Consider the following 19181-nt stretch of genomic DNA (forward strand, 5'->3'; position numbering starts at 1 on the left):
AATTCTCTAGTCGTACTCGTGTTGAAATCTATGGGATTTTTTTTATAAAAGAATCCCTATCCCTGGAGAAACACATGGATAATCATTTGCAAATAAGCAAATATGCTTCTGAAAAAAAAAATGAAGGAATTCATGCAGAAACTCCTAGAAAATATTTGTGGAGAAACTTCCGCATGAATTCATAAGAACTCCTCAAAGGAAATTCCTAAAGGTATGTTAGGATCAATTACTGGAGCATACCCGAAAAAAAATCATGAGAAAATCTTTTTATGAACTTCTGTAAGTATTGTAGCATGAACCATTAAAAGAAATCATTCTGACATTACTTCAAGAAATTCCAATGAAATTCTTGAAGAAATTCATGAAGGAGTTTTTGGGGGAATCCGTGATAAAATACAGTTATAAATTCCTGAAGGAATCCCTCGAAGATTTTTGGAGAAGCTGCTACAAAATTTACACAAGAATTCTAATATGAATTTCTGTAAAAATTAGCAAAAGTTCCGAAAATCCTTGAACGGTTTTCTTAACCAATCCTTGGAAGACTTTAAAAACAAATTCCTGGAGAAATTTCCGATGCGATGCATTGTGGAGTTCATAAGGAATCCTTGAAGAATGTTTTGTAGAAAGTATTCTTGCAAGAATTTCTTGAAAGAATTCTTCAAAGAAATTCCAAAATAAACATTGAAATACTTTCCGAAGGAATTTCCTAAAGAAATCGTTGTAGAAGTTTTTTGAGTAAATTCAGAAGCAATCCTTGGAACATTATCAAAAAAAAAATCCATGATAAAATTTATGAGGAAAATTTTGAAGGAATTTCTGTACGAATTTCTGGTTTGCTGATGGAATCGATGAGAAAATATATAAATGAATCCATGGAAGGCTTTCCGAGAAAATTCCCCAAAATTTTTTCTCATTGAATTCATGGAAAAAATTCTGAAGTCCATGGAATGCTTTTTAGAGGAATATTTAGAGAAATTTCTAAAGAAACTTCTAGAGGAATTTCAAAACGAAATTGAGAAGAAATTTGAAAAGTAATATGAGAAATATTCGTATCAAATCCTGGAAAAAGTTATGATGGAACCGGTGAACGATTTTTTGAAAGCAATTCTAAAAGCAGAAACTTTAAAGGAATTTCAAAGATGCATTTAAAACCCGATTTAATCCACCTATACTGCCGCCACTCGCATAACAGTCCCATCTTTGCTGGGTTTCCTATTCATATGGGACGGTTTTGCGAGTGGGGACAGTATAGTGAACAGAACTCGACAGATAGGAGTTTTTCATGTTTTTCGGTTTTTGTACACTTTTTGTTCACCTAGTTGTGGTAAATCCCACATGCAACGTAAACAAAAGTTTGTTTGCTCACATATAAGTATAAGTAATAGTTTATATATTAAACCAGTTAACATCACATAAAACAAATGCTGAACAGATGAAAAAATATGCAAACTTGTTATTGCTCAACACCAAAATTGTGCTGCTTCGTCACGAAAGGGATATAAGAGTTACATCCAGTCTAGAGGGTCTTGTTTCCCGGACTGAAAAAAATCCCGGGATTCGGGATTTTTATTTTCCAAATCCCGGGATTTCCCGGGATCCCGGGAAAAATCGAAATTTCCTAAAAACGATACGAAATACTAATGAAACGATTTCTAAAACATGTTTAATAAATTTCGATCGACTAATTATCACTATGATTCATTATTTAAAAAAAACATATTCTTCAAAGTCCTTTGATTGTATAAGAACATTTAGAAATATTAACCTTCCAGGACGCGCGCCATCAAGCCAGCGAAACTGCGCCGCGTTCGCGCTGCATACGACGAGCGAGGTTTTTTTTTGGTAGTGTTGTACTTTTTACAACAGCGCGCGTGCTGAAGTGTTAAAGGATATTTGAAAATTCAAATAAAGTACTAATCTTCTTGCGGAATAGGTTAACTTGGGCTATTCTGCCATATTTATCAAATAGAAGTTTTTGACAGAAAGATGATGATATTTGTAGAGTTCTAAAAGGAATTCCAAGAAAAGTTTCCATTGAATTCGTTTCTTTCTATGTTTATATTCCTAGAGGATATAATAAATAAAGGCTTAATAGAATTCTTGCATCAATTAATAAATTAACCAATGGGGTCTCTTCTTATGTTATTTTTGGGAACAAATTTGAAACTTTCTCTGACAGGGTTTAAGTGAAAAAAGGTTACAAGAGTGACTTAAAAATTTCAAACGGCAATTTCTTATGATTTTTTGACAGCATTTTGATTTCTATGATACAGTTCTATGGTACCATCAGCTTTTTATCGATACTTACGAAAGTATACTGCGATTTTATTGCACGATTCGCTTTATTACTTTTTTTTTACACTTTGATATTGCACGATTTTCTGGAATTTAAAAAAAATCAGGCCAAAAAAGATCTGGTCTCTTTGCTAGGTTGTGCTTTTACCTCGTATATTATACACATTTCCTTGTTATTTTTGTCAAAAGTCACCGAAGAAATTTCTGCAGAAAACCTAAAACCGGTATGCTGTTTCACTTGAATTTTCTCTAAATTTTGCCCACACTTAAGGAGAAAATGTCTTAATGCATTTCATCGGAAATATTTTATATAAGTTTTTAAATGTTTGCCCATTTTCCTGAATTATGAAAATTCTACATAATTTAATCGGAAATGCGTCAAATATTTGCTCAGGTTCGTTGAATATTGTGTATCAACACAGTATTCTTAAGGGTTTACTAAAGAAACATCTAAAAAAGTACACTATATATTTTTTTTTTGAAGAAAACTTTACAGAATTTCCACTTTTACATATTTTGTAGAAAAATATACAAAATCTGCTACTTTAAATGTTGAACATGGCTATCAATTTCAGAAATACTTCCCGAATAATCTAGCAATAGCATACAATAAATCATAAGTTTCCATATTCTAATATTCTGCCTGTAGATTCGGTAAAAACAATAATGTATGAATATGCTGCTAAAAAATCAGTGGTGTAATCACAAGTGTTTTCAGTAAAAGCTTGATTTCCATAAAAAAAAATACACTAGACCAATACATTATTACCATTTTTTCAGTTCGGGAAATCCCGGGAATTTCGGAAAAATATCCCGGGAATCGGGATTTTTTGGATCCCGGGATATCCCGGGATTTTTGTCCCGGGAAATCCCGGGCAAGACCCTCTAATCCAGTCAACCAGTGATCGTATAAGATGTTGCACAAGATGTTAAAGTGGAGGCGATATGCGTACATTTTACATGCGCCTAAATGGAGGCATGTACGCATATGGCCTTTACTTTATCATCTTATGTAACATCTTATACGATTACTAGTTGTCTGGGCGGCAACGTAAGTTTTGGTTGCATAAAAGTTAATTGTGACGTAATTCTAACTCTATGCTAGAATTACGTCAAATAAACTTCTCTACATTCCATATTTATATTTGCTTATGGAATCCCTGGAAGAGGTTTTTTTAAAAAAGAAGTAGTAGTAGTAGTAGTAGTAGTAGTAGTAGTAGTAGTAGTAGTAGTAGTAGTAGTAGTAGAAGTAGTAGTAGTAGTAGTAGTAGAGCAGCGTGGAACATAATGAGCATGATTGGCGCTAATAAAGACTGGTGGAAAGGGATTTTCTTTCGAAAACATTCTTTTGGTACGTTCCAGTTGAATTAATATTTTAATTCGTATTTGCGCTTAAACCCTAAAGAAACTATTTAACGTAGACGCAAAGCCTTCTGAGGGATTTATGTACAATAACAAATGTAAAGTTGAACATAAAATTGGCTAATTGTTTAACAGTCATCGCTGCTTACTAGAAATTAACATTGGTATCGTTGCTGCGGAAGATAAGTATTCACACCATGAGTTCTTGCTTCATTCCTGCTGCTACAGCTGTACCTCTTCTACACAGTTGTTAAGTATGTTGCTAGATCTCGGTAACTACCACGGGAGTTAGTGTTGTAACATGTATCGCAATAGGTCACGCATTCCATCAATCCATTCTGAAAGAATAAAGACAAAAAGCCATCAAATTTGATCTTCCTACAGTACCATTCAATCAAAAGAAGCGCTGAAGTACCTCAACAAGCATGATAGCTGATGTATCAATTACCATAAACATCGCTTCTAGCACCCCCATCTCTCATCATCGTACCTACATCGTTCTCGTCAAACGGAACTCAGAGACATACAGCAGAGACATACGATCAACGGTAGAATCCGCGAAAAAAAATCCAAAGCATCAAACCCAACAGCTTACATTGTTTTCTAATCAAATTGACTAATTTGACATCGAACATGACGGCATACAGCACGTCGTCATCGAGTCGAGCAGCAGCATCTCTGCCCCGGACAGAACGGAAAGACGCTTCCAGCCAAATCAATTTGCATACTAATAGCTTGTTTCATCGCTGAGATAGTATCTACCTGGCTGCTTGGCTGGGTTCGTTTGTTTTTCGCTTCTGATATTGCGCTGGGTTTGTACGGTATCGAATGGGATTGGTAGAGTAGTTTTTCCTTCTCATTTCGATTGAGACTTTTCCGATTGACTGATTGCGTCTTGAAGCTGCAGTTGACCGTTCAAAGTGGTCAAAATGTTTTGCGACAATTGAATAATTTTGACAGCTCAGATTCAAATGAAAATGAACTGTAAAGGAACAAGTTCGTTTTGTATGCAAGATTGATTCGTTTGAATTGCTAACATATTTGCTGTAGACCGGCTTTCTTGATCATTAAGAAATCTTTATGAATAACATTAGATGGCTCAAGTTTTTAAGAATTAAAAATTCAGAAGTACATTTGTATCGATCTATTTTCCTGTGTATTCTAAGAGCACATTCAACATGCTGCCACAAGGTTGCTTACCTGTTTACCGTCCTAAATCTTCCGCCCATCTAGCCAAACCGATTCTGATAGTTCTGATTGGCTCCGAACGGTTGCTGGCTGTAGGCTTGGCTGAACTTCTGCGAGACCGGCTGGGTTGCCGCAATCAGGGCCAGGGATTTTTGAATCGCCTCGGGGATCGGAGGTGGCGTTGGCAGATGAGCGCCCTCTGCCCTGAATCCTAAATAGATGCGTAAACGAACAATCAACGACGCTGTTGGATCAATCCAATCGGAACAATTGGTGTTTAACCGACTTACCATTTTCGTCAGCAATGTATGTCACCGTTATGAGCTGGCCTTCGGGGGAGGTGTACGAGTACGAGCCCTGCACTGCTTGGGCCTCCAGATCCTTGAGGCCGGGGTTCTTCAGGTAGCCTTGAGCTTGCTGCTGCTGACCATCGCCAGTCGTGTAACCGTACGAATAGGAACCATCATACGATACGTCGTTGTTGTATGAGGTAATCGGTACGAAGGGTCTCGGGGGACTTGGGAAGGGTTGCTAGTAGGAGGGAGAAAATTAATAATCAATATTATAAACGACGGTTTTCAGGTTATACTCTTGAAGAACATTTACTTCTGCGTGACGCTTACTTAATTTTATTCTTGAATTTAATACCATCATAAATAGTGAAAGTTGAATAAATTGACGATAAAATAATTGAGATATCATATCGGCACTAACATTCCCAGACAATTCTTTTGCAGCACAGCTCCCGAATGAACTAATTCTCATGCCGGGGAAAAATCTTCTGAAAAAATCAGTTAAGTGCGAGACACATCGATCGTTACTGGCCTTTACCAGACTTTATGGGTTCTTTGTAAAAAAAAAACAAATTAATCCACCTAGCGATGATGGCGCCTTTCTCGTGCCTTCAAAACCCCATTTCAACAAAACTCAAGTGATATGTTAACGAATATCGCATTTTTTTACGGTTAACAAAAATTCATTTCATGGCACCAGAAATCATGTCGTTTATCTGGGCGTTTGATGTTTGAGCCTTGAACTCTTAAAAAACTGCAATCTTCAATATTATGCCGCCTTTTTGGATCTAATCTTGGAAATTTTGGTCGCCATTTTTGGACTCCAGACTTCTTCTCCATACCAGATAACCCATATTGAACGGTTTTAAAGATTCCATTAAGGCTCAAGCATCCGTCATCATTTTTCGGAAATAGAAAAGCAGTTTTTTGTTTGTGTATCAAAACAATAGCCGTGCAATTGTATTCACTGTATTCCATTCCTCGAGTGGCCTCGAACGGCCATTGTTTTGATGCCCAACCAAAAATCTGCGTTTCTATTTCCGAAAAATGATGACGGATGATTGAGCCTTAAAGAATCGCCATCTCGGATATGGGACCGACATCTTGGTTATTCTGGTTGCTATTTTTAGACTCCGGAAATCTTCTCTATTGGTAATTCTCGCTGGGCCGGTCTACACCTTGTCTTCAAAAATGTTTAAGGTGACGATTTTCTGAAAGCCCTCACTAAAAAAGTAATTAAAATGCATTTGGTTACTCAAATTGATGGACCCCCCGTTAGTTAGAGCTACAACAATTTTTGCAGACCCCTCGATTTTTTTTCAAATGGTGGGTCACTTAAACCGTTATAAGTCGAAAGTTTCTCCAAAAACCACCTCAAAACGAATTGTTGTTGAAAAGAGTTTCCTCTACTACTAGTTACTATTTACAATAATAAAAAATTGGGTCGGCCATATTGATTTTGGCCGCTATCTTGGATTTTTATACCAAAACATTTTTCACCATGAGGGCAACCACCGATTTTCAAATTTTTTGCATCATTAGAAAGCTGAGGCATTTATACATAACATATCAAAAAGTTAGAGATGTCTTTTTTTCCTATCAAAAGTTATCTGCAGTTTTGTATTAAGCCACGTTTTCTCCATACATTTCCATGCAACAGCATCCGAGCAACGACATGCAACAGCATCCGAGTTTATGCCTGCATGTATACACAAAGGAACCTGCCGCAAAATTTGGGTAAATCGGAGGTTCGTTTCCGTTTTTGACTGTTTCTCAATCATGCGGGCATTGTTTTCATAACTTTTATAGTGTTTTGAAAAGCTTAAACCTTCAGTTTTCCATAAGTGGACTCAGAATTTAAATTCGTGTTCGTAAACACTGCGAAATATCGTTGCATTTATGTAAACGGCCAGTGCGCAAAAGTGGCATGATTTACAAAACGGCAGATAACTTTTGAAAGAAGAAAAAGACATCTCTATTTTTTTTATATGTTATGTACCTGTAAATGTATCGGCTATCAATTGATGCAAAAATTTTGAAAATCGGTGGTTGAAGGCAAAAAAAATTTTTTGGTATAAAAATCCAAGATGGCGGCCAAAATCAATATGGCCGACCCAACTTTTTATTATTGTAAATAGTAGCCATATCTTTCCTCTTTTCAACAACAATTCGTTTTGAGGTGGTTTTTGGAGAAACTTTCGAGTTATAACGGTTTAAGTGACCCACCATTTGACAAAAATCGAGGGGTCTGCAAAAATTGTTGTGGCTCAACCTAACGGGGGTCCATCAATTTGAGTAACCAAATGCATTTTTATTACTTTTTTAGCGAGGGCTTTCAGAAAATCGGCACCTTAAACATTTTTGAAGACAAGGTGTAAATAGTGGGCCGGTCTCAGCAAGAATTGCCCCTATACCAAATATACGCATATTGAATGATTTATTAGCTCGAAACACCATTAAACAGACGCCATCTTGAATTTGAAGCCGCTATCTTGAAGTTAAGGCCACCATCTTGGATGTTCTGATCGCCATTTTTGGACTGTAGACATCTTCCCCATACCAAACACATCGATTTCGACGGCGGCGAACCCAGCGTGCATCAGTGTGTGAAGGAGATTTCGTCCGGGTGCCGGTGTCACGCGCTTTTGCTTCGGTCGTTCGATTATTTTACGGTTTCTATTTGGAAGTGAGCATTTCGAGTTCGCGCGCATTTGCTTCGGTGGTTCGATTTTTTCTTTTTCTATTCCGAAGTGAGCTTTTCGACGGCGGCGGACCTAGAATTTCGTCCGGGTGCCAGTTCGCGCGCGTTTGCTCCGGTGATTCGATTTTTTTTTCCTTTTCTATTTTGTATTCCGATGTGAGCATTTCGACGGCGGTGAGTGTGCGGTGAACGCGTCGTGGTCGTGGATCGAGTCTGTTCTGAATTTTTTGCTTCCCATCGCGCTAGTTCCCAGTACACTTTTAGTTGATAATAAATATTTTCTTTCATTTTTTGCATTTACACAAAAGAGTGAAATGTGTTAGTTCGGGCTCGCCGGTCGAAAAAAAAAATCCGAGCGCCGACAAGTGAGTCGCGTTTAGTGTATTTCTGTGTGGAATAGACTAAAGGTTTCTGCTCCTTAGTGGAGTGGAGACGCGCGATAGAATTTTCTTTTTGGCTAGTTTTTACGTCGAAAAGTGGTCGGTTGTTAACGGCGGTTTGTGTATATTGATCCATTGTCAAATCATATCACCAACCATAGGTGACTCCCGGACTGACAATGTACCTTACCCTACTAACAAAAAAATCCTTCCTGAGACAAACGTGGAGATGCAGCGATTCGCGGTCTTTATAACAACGTTTGTCTTACTAATATTCCCTCCCATCCCGCCGTTATTGACCCTATTCAAGTTGAGAGCTCTCGACCTGTGTACATTGAGAATAGTAAGCTAGTCCTAAGCCCTATTCATTGGTTCCTTGTGCAATTTCGATTGTTCTGGTCAATCACGGAGTAGCAACTACGAATTGTGCGGTCATCTATGCTCATGCTCATGCTCATGCTCATGTAGACATCTTCCCCATACCAAACACATCATTAAACAAACCATTTTGAACTTGGAGCTACTATCTTGGATTTTAGACCGCCATTTTGGATATTCTGGTCACCATTTCTGGAGACCAGACTTCTTCCCCATACAAAAAATACGCATATTGAATGGTTTTAGAGCCTAAAATTCCATTGAACTACCGCCATCTTGAATTTGGAGCCGCCATCTAAGCTTTTGGACCGCCATCTTAAGTATTCCAGTCACCATTTTGGGCTCTGGACATCTTTAACATCCCAAATTCCATGATTTTAGAGCATAAACCTCCATCAAACAGTCGCCATCTTGTATATTTTGGTCGTCATTTTAGGACTCCAGACATTTTTCCCATACCAAATATACCCATATTGCATGGTTTTAGTAGAGCCTAATACACCGGACCATTTTCAATAGCAAACATTGCGGTAGAATTCCGGTTCGATTCGAGCTAAAATCCGCAAAATCGGTCTATGGAAAGTATTTTAAAAAAGAGGGAACTTATTCTGCACACAGATATACATACATACACACATACAGACATCATCTCCATTCGTCGAACTGAGTTTATTGGTTATCATTTTTTTGAGTGAACATATAGCCTTTCCAGTACACTAAGTGTACGAGAAAGGCAAAAACTGGGATCTGGCGGAGTTTGATTCCACGACTCCATTGGTCTATTTGTTGGTAGATGGAATATTTCGGGCTGCAAAACGGTGAGTAGGTAGGGAAAGCGTTCAACATAGCACTGCACACTGGGCCAGGAACAGAGATTAGCAAGACAAAACCTCTAGCACATTGGGGTTACGTGCTATCAAGTTGGTGTCTTCGGCAAAGTTGTTGGGTTTTATCTGCGCCTCAAATTGCGCTTGGAATTTAGTTCGTAAAACCGCCGCATAGGTGGCGCTGCGGTACTAACTTTTTTATTTCACATCCTAGAGCTTTGGCGTCTTCGACAAAGTTGTAGAACAGGCAAAAATATGAATAGTTGTCGAAGACATTAAAACTGTAGCTCTTAAAATAACAAAGTTACATTGAATTTTATAAACGAACGACTTAAATTTTCGGTTTTATGTCATTATCTTGTTTCTCAGCCTACATGTTGCCATGGCAACAGAAAACAACAATCGCAGTAGTCGAACAAGATCGTACATTTGAAATTGTATTTCACTCTTGTAACAACCATGCGTTTTGAGGAATAATACATACATTTGTCTAGGTATTACTAGTAGAAATTCCTGCTTTAGTGTAAATGAGTGATATAGCGTAATCTGCACCTTCCTGATTTTGCCTGAATGAAACGCATGTAGGTTAGTAAATTCGCTTCTTGAATCTTTTTAAACATTCGGGACCGCATCAAGACGCTGCCACTCACTTCACGCCCACCGCAAATTCCAGATTGTCATGCATCCAAATAAGTTTATTTTCAGTATTAGACAAGTCTAAAGAGGAGCCTAATTTGAGCCCAAACGAATTCAAAAAATAAACTGGATCGGATATAAGTTAGCTGAGATTTTGTGGTTGGCGTAAAATGGATGACAGCGTCTTTTGAGTCCCAACTTTATTTTTGTTTTATCCGTTTTCACGTCAAATCTGAAACAATATCAACTGCAACAGAAAATCTGAAAGATTTGTCAGATAAAAGTTTTCGAATTATTCATTTCACAGTTTTAGTGCGATTACAAAATAGCAGAATGGCTAGAGGTAGATTTTTTTTATTTCACTAATAGAGTATTCGTACCCTTTTCATCCTACGAAGAACACGGGATTGAAGCGCTGTTTGTTTTGTTTCTTATTTTTGTACTTTTGTTAGAAGTGAGCACAAAAAAAAAAACAAAAAGAACGGAATCAAACGGTGCCGTAATCGCTTGTTTACAAATAGGATGAATTTGGGAGCGTGAGATTACTTATGACACTTACACCCTAATTATTATATCAAGCGTAATGAGTTGACGAGCATCTTTTAAAACATTTCACCATCGGAGCGATTGATTTTAATTTTCATATACTGCCCATGATCGCATATGAATAGGAAACCCAGCATATATGGGACTGATATGCGATCATAGGCAGTTTAAGATTCCACCTACTTCATCGACAGTTTTATTTTCTAGAAAAATCCCGCAATATTCCGCATGCTAATGCTGCTTACTTCAATCATACTTAATATAATAAATATATAAGTGAATTAATATACCTTTTGTCCGCTATCTTCACAACCCACAAAGGCCGTGAATGGATAATTTTTTAACTTTTATCTGATAAATTCTTCAGTTTTGCTGTTGATATTGTTTCTGATTTGATTTTAAATGCATGAAACAAAAGTATAAAAGATACTAGAAGTGAATTCACCTACGAAAAATGCGTTTGATTCGGGCAAAATCAGGAAGGTGCACATCGACAGCTAGCGATATAACATTCATATACACTAATACAGGAATTTCTACTAGTAATACAAATGAATATATTATTCCTCAAAACGCATGATTGTTGCAAGAGTGAAATACAATTTCAAATGTACGATCCTGTTCGACTACTGCGATTTTTGTTTTCTGTTGCCATGGAAACATGTAGGCTGAAAAACAAGATAATGACATAAAACCGAAAATTTAAGTCGTTCGTTTAAAAAATTCAATGTAACTTTGTTATTTTAAGAGCTACCGTTTTGGTATCTTCGACAACTATTCATATTTTTGCCTGTTCTACAACTTTGCCGAAGACGCCAAAGCTCTAGGATGTGAAATAAAAAAGTTAGCACCGCAGCGCCACCTATGCGGCAGTTTCACGAACTAAATTCCAAGCGCAATTTGAGGCGCAGATAAAACCCAACAACTTTGCCGAAGACACCAACTTGATAGCACGTAACCCCAATGTGCTAGAGGTTTTGTCTTGCTAATCTCTGTTTCTGGCCCAGTGTGCACTGGTCCTCACAAATTACTACATATGCTTCCAGGGATCAATCGATGGCAAAGGCCGCCAGCTAAGAGTTGTGTGCTTAGCTGGTAGTACAGCTTGGTAACTGTTGTCCTTCTGACTTTAGGTAGATTAAAAAGGTACGGCTCGAACGTCTATTCGCCAAGGAGGTGCGGCTCAAAGATAGTTTGTTCTGGCATCCAGCGGCAGAGTAAGAAATGCAGCAAAACGCCCAAGGTGGTAGCCCCATAGCGTAGTCGTCCCAGTAATAGTTGGGATACTAAACAGAACTGGCACCAGGGATGGCATTCACCATTTGCAAAGAGTAGCATGCTATCAAAAAACAATGTATGGATGACTTTTACCTTGTAGTTTTATCTGAAAGTTTGCCGAATATCATAAGGGTCGCACACGCATGCTTAACTCGTGAGCGAGCTGTGAAAGCAACTCTTCACGCCGTGAATCTAACAGAAATCCAAGTCGACCACGTTCTAATCGACGGTGAATTCTTGTCTTCATACGACGAATTCGAACGCCGCGGCTTAACATCGAGCGACTGCGGAACATAGAAGTGTCTCAGGATAACGCGCAGCTGTTAACAAAGGTCCTACCAACGGACGAGCAGTTTGGCGCAGCTACATTTGAAGATGGCTGGAGGGACATCCGACTTCGCGACTCCATTCGCGACTCACAGAATCGGCTAGTACGACGGCGAATGTGAACAGTTAACCCGGGAGCGGTCGCGTCGTGTACTGAGTACACGCACCATGAAAAATACACGCTTGTGGTACACAGCGTGAGCGTGGCGTCGCTGCAGGTAGTCAAAGACGCGACTGCTCGAGGGTTAAAAAACGAGAAGAATGCAGCATGGGCGAAAATGTTGCAACACCGTACGAGAGCGAATGAGGCACGTTATACACAGGCGCGGAACAGGCAGCGCTCAGACGTCCGGAGGAAGATGCACCAGCAGGAAGAACGACATCACGAAGCGATGTAAGAGCAGTACATTGCTAAGGACACACGGAAGATCTACGAGAAGCTGAACCGCTCGCACAGAGGCTTTGTGCCACAAACCGACATGTGCCGAGACAATCACGGGAATCTTCTCACGAGTGAGCGTGAGGTGGTCGAGAGGTGGCGACAGCACCGAAGGTGGCGTGCTTACAGATCTAGGAGTATGTGCAGAAGATGAAAGATTAACGGCCCCTGACTTCCAAGAGATTGAAGAGGAGGTTGGTCAGTTGAAAACAACAAAGCTGTTGGAACAGATCAGTTACCAAGCGATCTTCTCATATACGGTGGAGAAGCACTGGTGTGAGCACTACTCTGGATCATCACCAGGATTTCGGAGAAGGAGATATTCCTCCGGTAAGTGGATGGAAGGTATCGTGTGTCCCATCCACAATGAGGGCGACAAGTTGGATTGCCGGAACTGCCGTACGATAACACTACTGAGCGATCCCTCTACTGAGCTACTGGGGCAATAACAGGCTGGATTCACAGCTGAACGCATCACAACGGACCAGATGTTCGCCATCCGCAAGGTGTGATAAAAATGCCGCGAATACAACGTGCCCACACATCTTTTGTTCATCAATTTTAAATCGACAAATGATACAATCGATCCAGATCAGCTATGGTAGATTATGCACGAATACGGATTCCCGAAAAAACTAATACGATTGATTAAGGCGAAAATGGATGGAGTTATGTGCGTAGTTCGAGTATCAGGGACACTTTCGAGTCCCTTTGAGGGTTATGACAAGGAGAAGGTCTTTCGTGCTTGCTGTTTAACATCGCCTTGGAAAGTGTAATTAGGAGAGTGGGGATAAACACGAGTGGAACGATTTACACGAAGTCCGTTCAGCTGCATGGCATCGGTGATGATATTGATATTATAGCTCCCAAATTTGAGACGGTGGCGGAAACGTACAACCAACTAAAAAATGAAGCCAGGCGAATCGAAATAGTCATTAATGTGTCGAAGACAAAGTACATAAGGGCCTGTCCATAAACTACGTAGACTCTAAGGGGGGGACGGGGGGGTCTGGCCAAAGTCTACGCTCCATACAAATTTCGAAAATTTTGTATAAACAAAAGTCTACGAGGGGGGAGGGGGGTCTGAGATGGCCAAAAAAAAGTCTACGTAGTTTATGGACAGCGCCTAAGGTACACCGGGGCAAGTTGAAACGGGTGGGGCAAGATGATACAGCGGGTTAATATGATGTTTTCTAATGATGATAAACAGTTTGATCGCCATAACACAAAGTTTTTGATTCAAACCATCTTTTAGCGAAGGATAAATTTCCAAATTATATTGAAATCTATTTCAAAACTTCGTGTTTCATCTTGCCCCACCCGTTTCAACTTGCCCCGGTGTACCTTAATGGCAAAAGGTTCCAGGGAGGAATCACCACGCCCGCCACCCCGAATTTCTATCGACGTTGATGAAATCAAGGCGGTTGAAGAATTCGTGTACTTAGACTTACTGGTGACCGCCGACTACGATACCAGTAGAGAAATTCAGAGACGCATTATGGCAGGAAATTGAGCTTACAGAGTCCAATACAGAACTCTACGATCGCACAAAGTTCACCGTCACACGAAGTTTACTATCTACAAAACGCTGATTAGACCGGTCCTCTATGGGCACGAAACATGAACTGCAGAGAATCAACGCGCCTTTCGAGTTTTCGAACGGAAAATCTTGCTTACCATCTACGGCGGAGTGCAGATGGAAAACCGAAACTTGGAGAAGACCAATGAACCACGAGCTGCATCAGCTGCTGAGAGAACCAACCATCGTTCACACCGCGAAAATCGGGAGGCTAAGGTGGGCGGGTTACGTCATCAGGATGTCGGATAGCAACCTGACTAAAATGGTTCTCGATAGTCATCCGACCGGTACAAGAAGACGTGGAGCGCAGCGAGCTTGGTGGGTCAATCAAGTGAAAGACGACCTGCGGACCCTCCACAAAGTGCGTGACTGGAGACGCACAGCCATGGACCAAGTCGAATAGAGACGACTCCTACGTACAACAGAGGGTACTCAGGCCTTAGTTTGACCGATAAGGTAAATAAGTATATGATTGAGTTAAGCGTTCACCTGAGTTATAAAGAACAGACAGAGATTACATTATCCCTCTAATACCCAATCCCGCCTTTAGACGGGGTATAGTTTGAGCATTTTTGTAATTTTTGTTTCGTGAAAAATCAAACTTTTTATATTTTTGGCTGATATTAAGGGCTGTTCTGTATATTTCAAAATGGTCTTTGGTGTATTTTGAAGCGTATTCACATTTTTAAAAAATCATTGAAAAATTTATGTTTTAGTCACCTTTTAGAAGTCATTGTTTATTTTGTATTAAATCGCTACAATTGACATATTTTAAATTTTTCCCAAATCATTCTATCCTTGTTTTATAGTTTAAGGGAATCGAATACACTCTAAAATTATTTTTCCTAAAATTACACGGAAAATAAAATTTTCTGTGAAAAAAATTTAAAATAATAATATTTCAACAATAATCATAAAATCTCAAAATGTTTTCATCTCATAAAATCCGTTTCCCAAATTGGCTTCCAGGAAAAATATAAAAGTGTAGGGATGTTCAAAAATAAAAATTAGAAAAATCAAAAACTGAAATTGACAAAATCGAGAATTAAAAAGAATCATCTTCCAAAACATGTTTAAATCGATTTTAGATGACGAAAAATGTTATTTAGATCAAAATAAAAAATTTGGGTATTAGAGGGTTATAGACGTCCTGTTGAAAAAAAAATGATTGCAAAAATATTACGAACTGTTTCAAATTGACCGAATAAAGAACAATTCTCGAAAAGATTTCAAATAACCATCTGCACTCACCTGCAATCGCTGACTGAATTGCGTCTGAGGTTGTTGTTGGACCGGAAGGACAGGTGCCCTCAATGCCTGTGATTGCCGATGGTGTTGATTAAATTGTTGATGCTGCTGCTGAACCTGATGAGACTGTTGCTGCGAGTGATGTCGCTGTTGTTGATGGTGCTGCTGCTGTTGCGGCTGTTGTTGCAGTGGTTGTACTTGTAGATTTCGGTTATACCCTTGGTTCTGCTGATTGAAGTTTCTGGCACCAAACTGATTTTGAGGTTTCGCTGCTGCACACACTAGCAGCGTCGCTATTACTACGTACTGCACGAAGTTCGAAAGAAGAAACATTCACCATATAATTTAACGATTGGGAAAGAAATTTGAGAAACATTTAATAACAATGGCATTTTTGCCACCCGAAGGCGATAATCACGATCCATTCCTAACACCATAATTACCGATATCATATTTGAGTTGGTATTCTTTTCGCTTAGCAACTATTTATCTTTCACCACTAATCCTACAAGGCACGAACAGACTCCAATCTCAGCTACTCTGCTGAAGCAAATTATCACTCTTCTTCACCATTTGAATGCCGCCAGTCGACTATCAACGGTTCTCCCATCAGCACTTTTATTTATACCGCATGTATGATGCCGGCATGCCCCAAAACCCGGCCTGGCGAAAAACTAGTGTAACAACAATACAAGTGCGGTTCACTAATCACAATAACCTTAAAAAACGCGCCCGCACCCCGCCGATATGCATGAATATCGGCATCACAACCCGAACAGCTGAGACTCTTTATTGCAGATGCGATCAATAAATCTACGACGACGACAGCTGCACCGTAGAAGACGAAAGACGACATGACGAGCGTTCTTCCGAACTAAGAAGGTAAGGTCTCCCAACAACAGCAACACATAAACACCTAAACGGCGCGGCGGTATGGTCTTCCAGCGGATCCACTTCGGCCGAAGGGGTTTTTCACCCACCGAAAAAGTCATCCGTTCGGTCAAGTTCCGACCAATCATCGATGCGGCGCGAAGTCCATCCACACACAGTGTGTGGCATATCCAGTATCCATCCACACCACTTTGGATCCATAGCCGGAGAGGAAAAAAGAATTTATTCGTTTTCCTTCATTCACACGAGAGCGCTGCCGCGCGTGAAATCATAAACATGTTTCGCCGGCAAGGGGTCAGTCTCGGCAGTCAAATGTTAAACGAATCGGCACTCCTTTCGCTAAAGTCACTGCGAAATGAGGGGGTGGTTGATATTCAATTTCAAGGTAGACTAAATTGACAAAACATTTACGAAAATTTAGAGAAAAAAAACACAAATTTTGACTCGTAACGTCCTTTATAGGGAAACGAAACCCCTCTTCAGCATAGTGTTCCAATTTTCATCATACAGAAAGAACGGGAATAATTGGTGCTTAAATCGTCTGTTTTTGAAAAAGGATGAACATGGGGGCATAGGCTGAAGAAGGGTGCACATAGTATCAGAATACTACAGATAATCTTCGATATAACGTAAACTAGACATAGTGAAATCGATATAACCTACATTTTAGACATAACGTACCACGCTGAAAAGTTATAATCCATCGAATAATACCCTCCAGCAGATATGAAATCACCTAAACCACACAGCAGTGGCTTACTTCGTATAAAAAACGGACGCAATTCAAAAACGGGTTTTCAGCTTACGAAAAATAGTGTATCTTATGTATACCATTAGATTCCGGGAAATCTAATAGTGCCAACCCCTTTCCTTTTCCCCCCTAAAACAAACATTTTCCACAGATACCACCTACTTTGAAAAAGAAAAAACTCAAGAACAAAGCATCGAAGACATATTTTTTCGTGAAATTATAAGTAAATTTTCTCAGCAATTCAAGAAAAAATACAAAATAAAACCAGTTCTCCACAAAATTTTCAACTATATAGGAAAATAGGTTGAAAAAGTCGGAAAAAATATTTTCGAAGTCCGGAAAAATTCCCCAAAAAAATAAAATCTATATATATAAAAATGCAGTGGCATACGTGGGACCGCACATAACTTGCGAACGGCTGGTCCGATTTGGGTCGTCTAAGTTTTGTTCTGTTAGTTTTTACCCAAGGCCAAAAACATGGGAAAATTGAGAGTTTTTGAAAATCGGGTTTTCATACATTTTGAACGGGGACGCGCTTGGCTAGGGACTCGTCAACAAACGCAGTAGGCAAGACAAAGTTTGCCGGGTACAGCTAGTTTGAAATAAATTTTTTGAGCTCTATTCTGTAAAATTTTCACGATGTGGTTATTCTCCGTTACTGAGATATGACCTATTTTGTGAAAATTGTCCAGATGTGCTATATGAGCCGTTTGTTTGAAAAAAATCATAACTCAAGAAAGAAGCATCGTAGATACATTTTTTTTGTGAAATCGTAAGCAAATTTTCTCAGCAATACAAAAAAAAATATATAATGAAAATTGTTCTTTGCAAAATTTTCCACTGTTGAGGAAAATCGGTTGGAAAAGTCAGAACAACTATTTTTGAAGTCCGGAAAAAATCCCAAAAAAAATATTTTTGAAAGGCTATATTCTGTAAAATTTATCAAGATGTGGTTTTTCTTCGTTCCTGAGGTATGACTAATTTTATGCAAATAAATAATAGAAAATCAAGCAACATCTGAACAATTCCTACAAAACTAGTTATAACTCGGGAACAGAGAAAAACCACATCTTGCAAATTTTAAAGAGTATAGCGCATTGAAATTCCTTTCAAAAAAATATATATATCTTTTGGGAATTTTTCCGGACTTCGAAAATAATTTTTCCAACAGTTCTCAACAGTGGAAAATTTTATGGAAAACCATTTTTATTTTGTATTTTTTTTTGAATTGCTGAGAAAATTTGCTTATGATTCCACAAACAAAAAAGTGTCTACGGTGCTTCGTTCTTGAGTTATGATTTTTCAAAGTAGGTGGTGTAAAACGAAATCTCCGAAGCAATTCTTGGAGAAAGCTACTAAATACATTTTTGGTCCAATTCATAATGTTGGGTGAAGATAACTGTGTCCAGATTTTACGACTATTTTCATACACCGAAATCCGCGAGCGTAAGTTGGGGGGAACGCTATTTGGGAATTAGTGCGTAAATCGGGGCAGCGTTTTTTTCAGTTTCAGAATTAATTTGTGAAGATCGAAAATGAAAATGAAAATGAAAATGTTTCTATCCTATGAAAAAGTTATAAGTTATAAGTTATATATTGCTAAGATCAGTGGTTCTCAACCGACGGTCATGGGCGAAGCGAATTTCTCAAGAATCGAAGATGTGAAGATGCCGTGAAAAGGTTTTTCGAATTCTCCACTTCAAGGAGTACCTCTCACAGTGTATCTGTATTTCAAAAATCAGTGGTTTCCAATCTGGTTTTACGGGTAAGAAGAATTTCTAAAGGACCGAAAATACTGCTTCAATAAGTGCAAATGTTTTTCGGATTGATCATCTCAAGGATCAGTATTTCCAATACAGATATACATTTTGAAAAAATCAGTGGTTTTTAATCTATGGTCTCGGGTCACGTGAATATCTCAAAAATCGCAAGTGTGACGACGAAATGAAAATGTTTTTCGGATTCTACGCCTTTGAATCAACTTACTTGAATATAGCACGGGCCACGGGAATTTATGAAGCATCGGAAGTGCTAGAAAGTAGTGCAATTGTTTTTTGGGTTG

The 19181-nt window shown here is 38.9% G+C and overlaps 1 protein-coding gene across 1 annotated transcript; it reads right to left on the reverse strand.

Annotated features, from left to right (window-relative positions):
* Positions 1-3651: 3651 nt before the first annotated feature.
* LOC109420610 (endocuticle structural glycoprotein SgAbd-2) lies at positions 3652-16303 on the reverse strand. Its single transcript, XM_019694972.3, has 5 exons — positions 15921-16303; positions 15481-15783; positions 5136-5376; positions 4858-5056; positions 3652-3995 (listed from the first exon to the last, which is right to left on the reverse strand). Exons 1-4 carry the CDS (start codon positions 15927-15929, stop codon positions 4887-4889), a joined length of 723 nt encoding a protein of 240 aa, XP_019550517.2. The 5' UTR covers positions 15930-16303; the 3' UTR covers positions 3652-3995; positions 4858-4886.
* Between the last annotated feature and the right edge of the window lie 2878 nt (positions 16304-19181).

The sequence above is a fragment of the Aedes albopictus genome, chromosome 2, assembly GCF_035046485.1.
Source record: "Aedes albopictus strain Foshan chromosome 2, AalbF5, whole genome shotgun sequence".
NCBI lineage: Eukaryota > Metazoa > Arthropoda > Insecta > Diptera > Culicidae > Aedes > Aedes albopictus.

Excerpts from the sequence above, each read along its gene's own strand:
- LOC109420610 (XM_019694972.3), bottom strand. Across the intron at positions 5,377-15,480 it reads AATTCAGTCAGCGATTGCAG|CAACCCTTCCCAAGTCCCCC; the intron begins GTGAGTGCAGAT and ends CCCTCCTACTAG. Across the intron at positions 5,057-5,135 it reads ATACATTGCTGACGAAAATG|GATTCAGGGCAGAGGGCGCT; the intron begins GTAAGTCGGTTA and ends GCATCTATTTAG.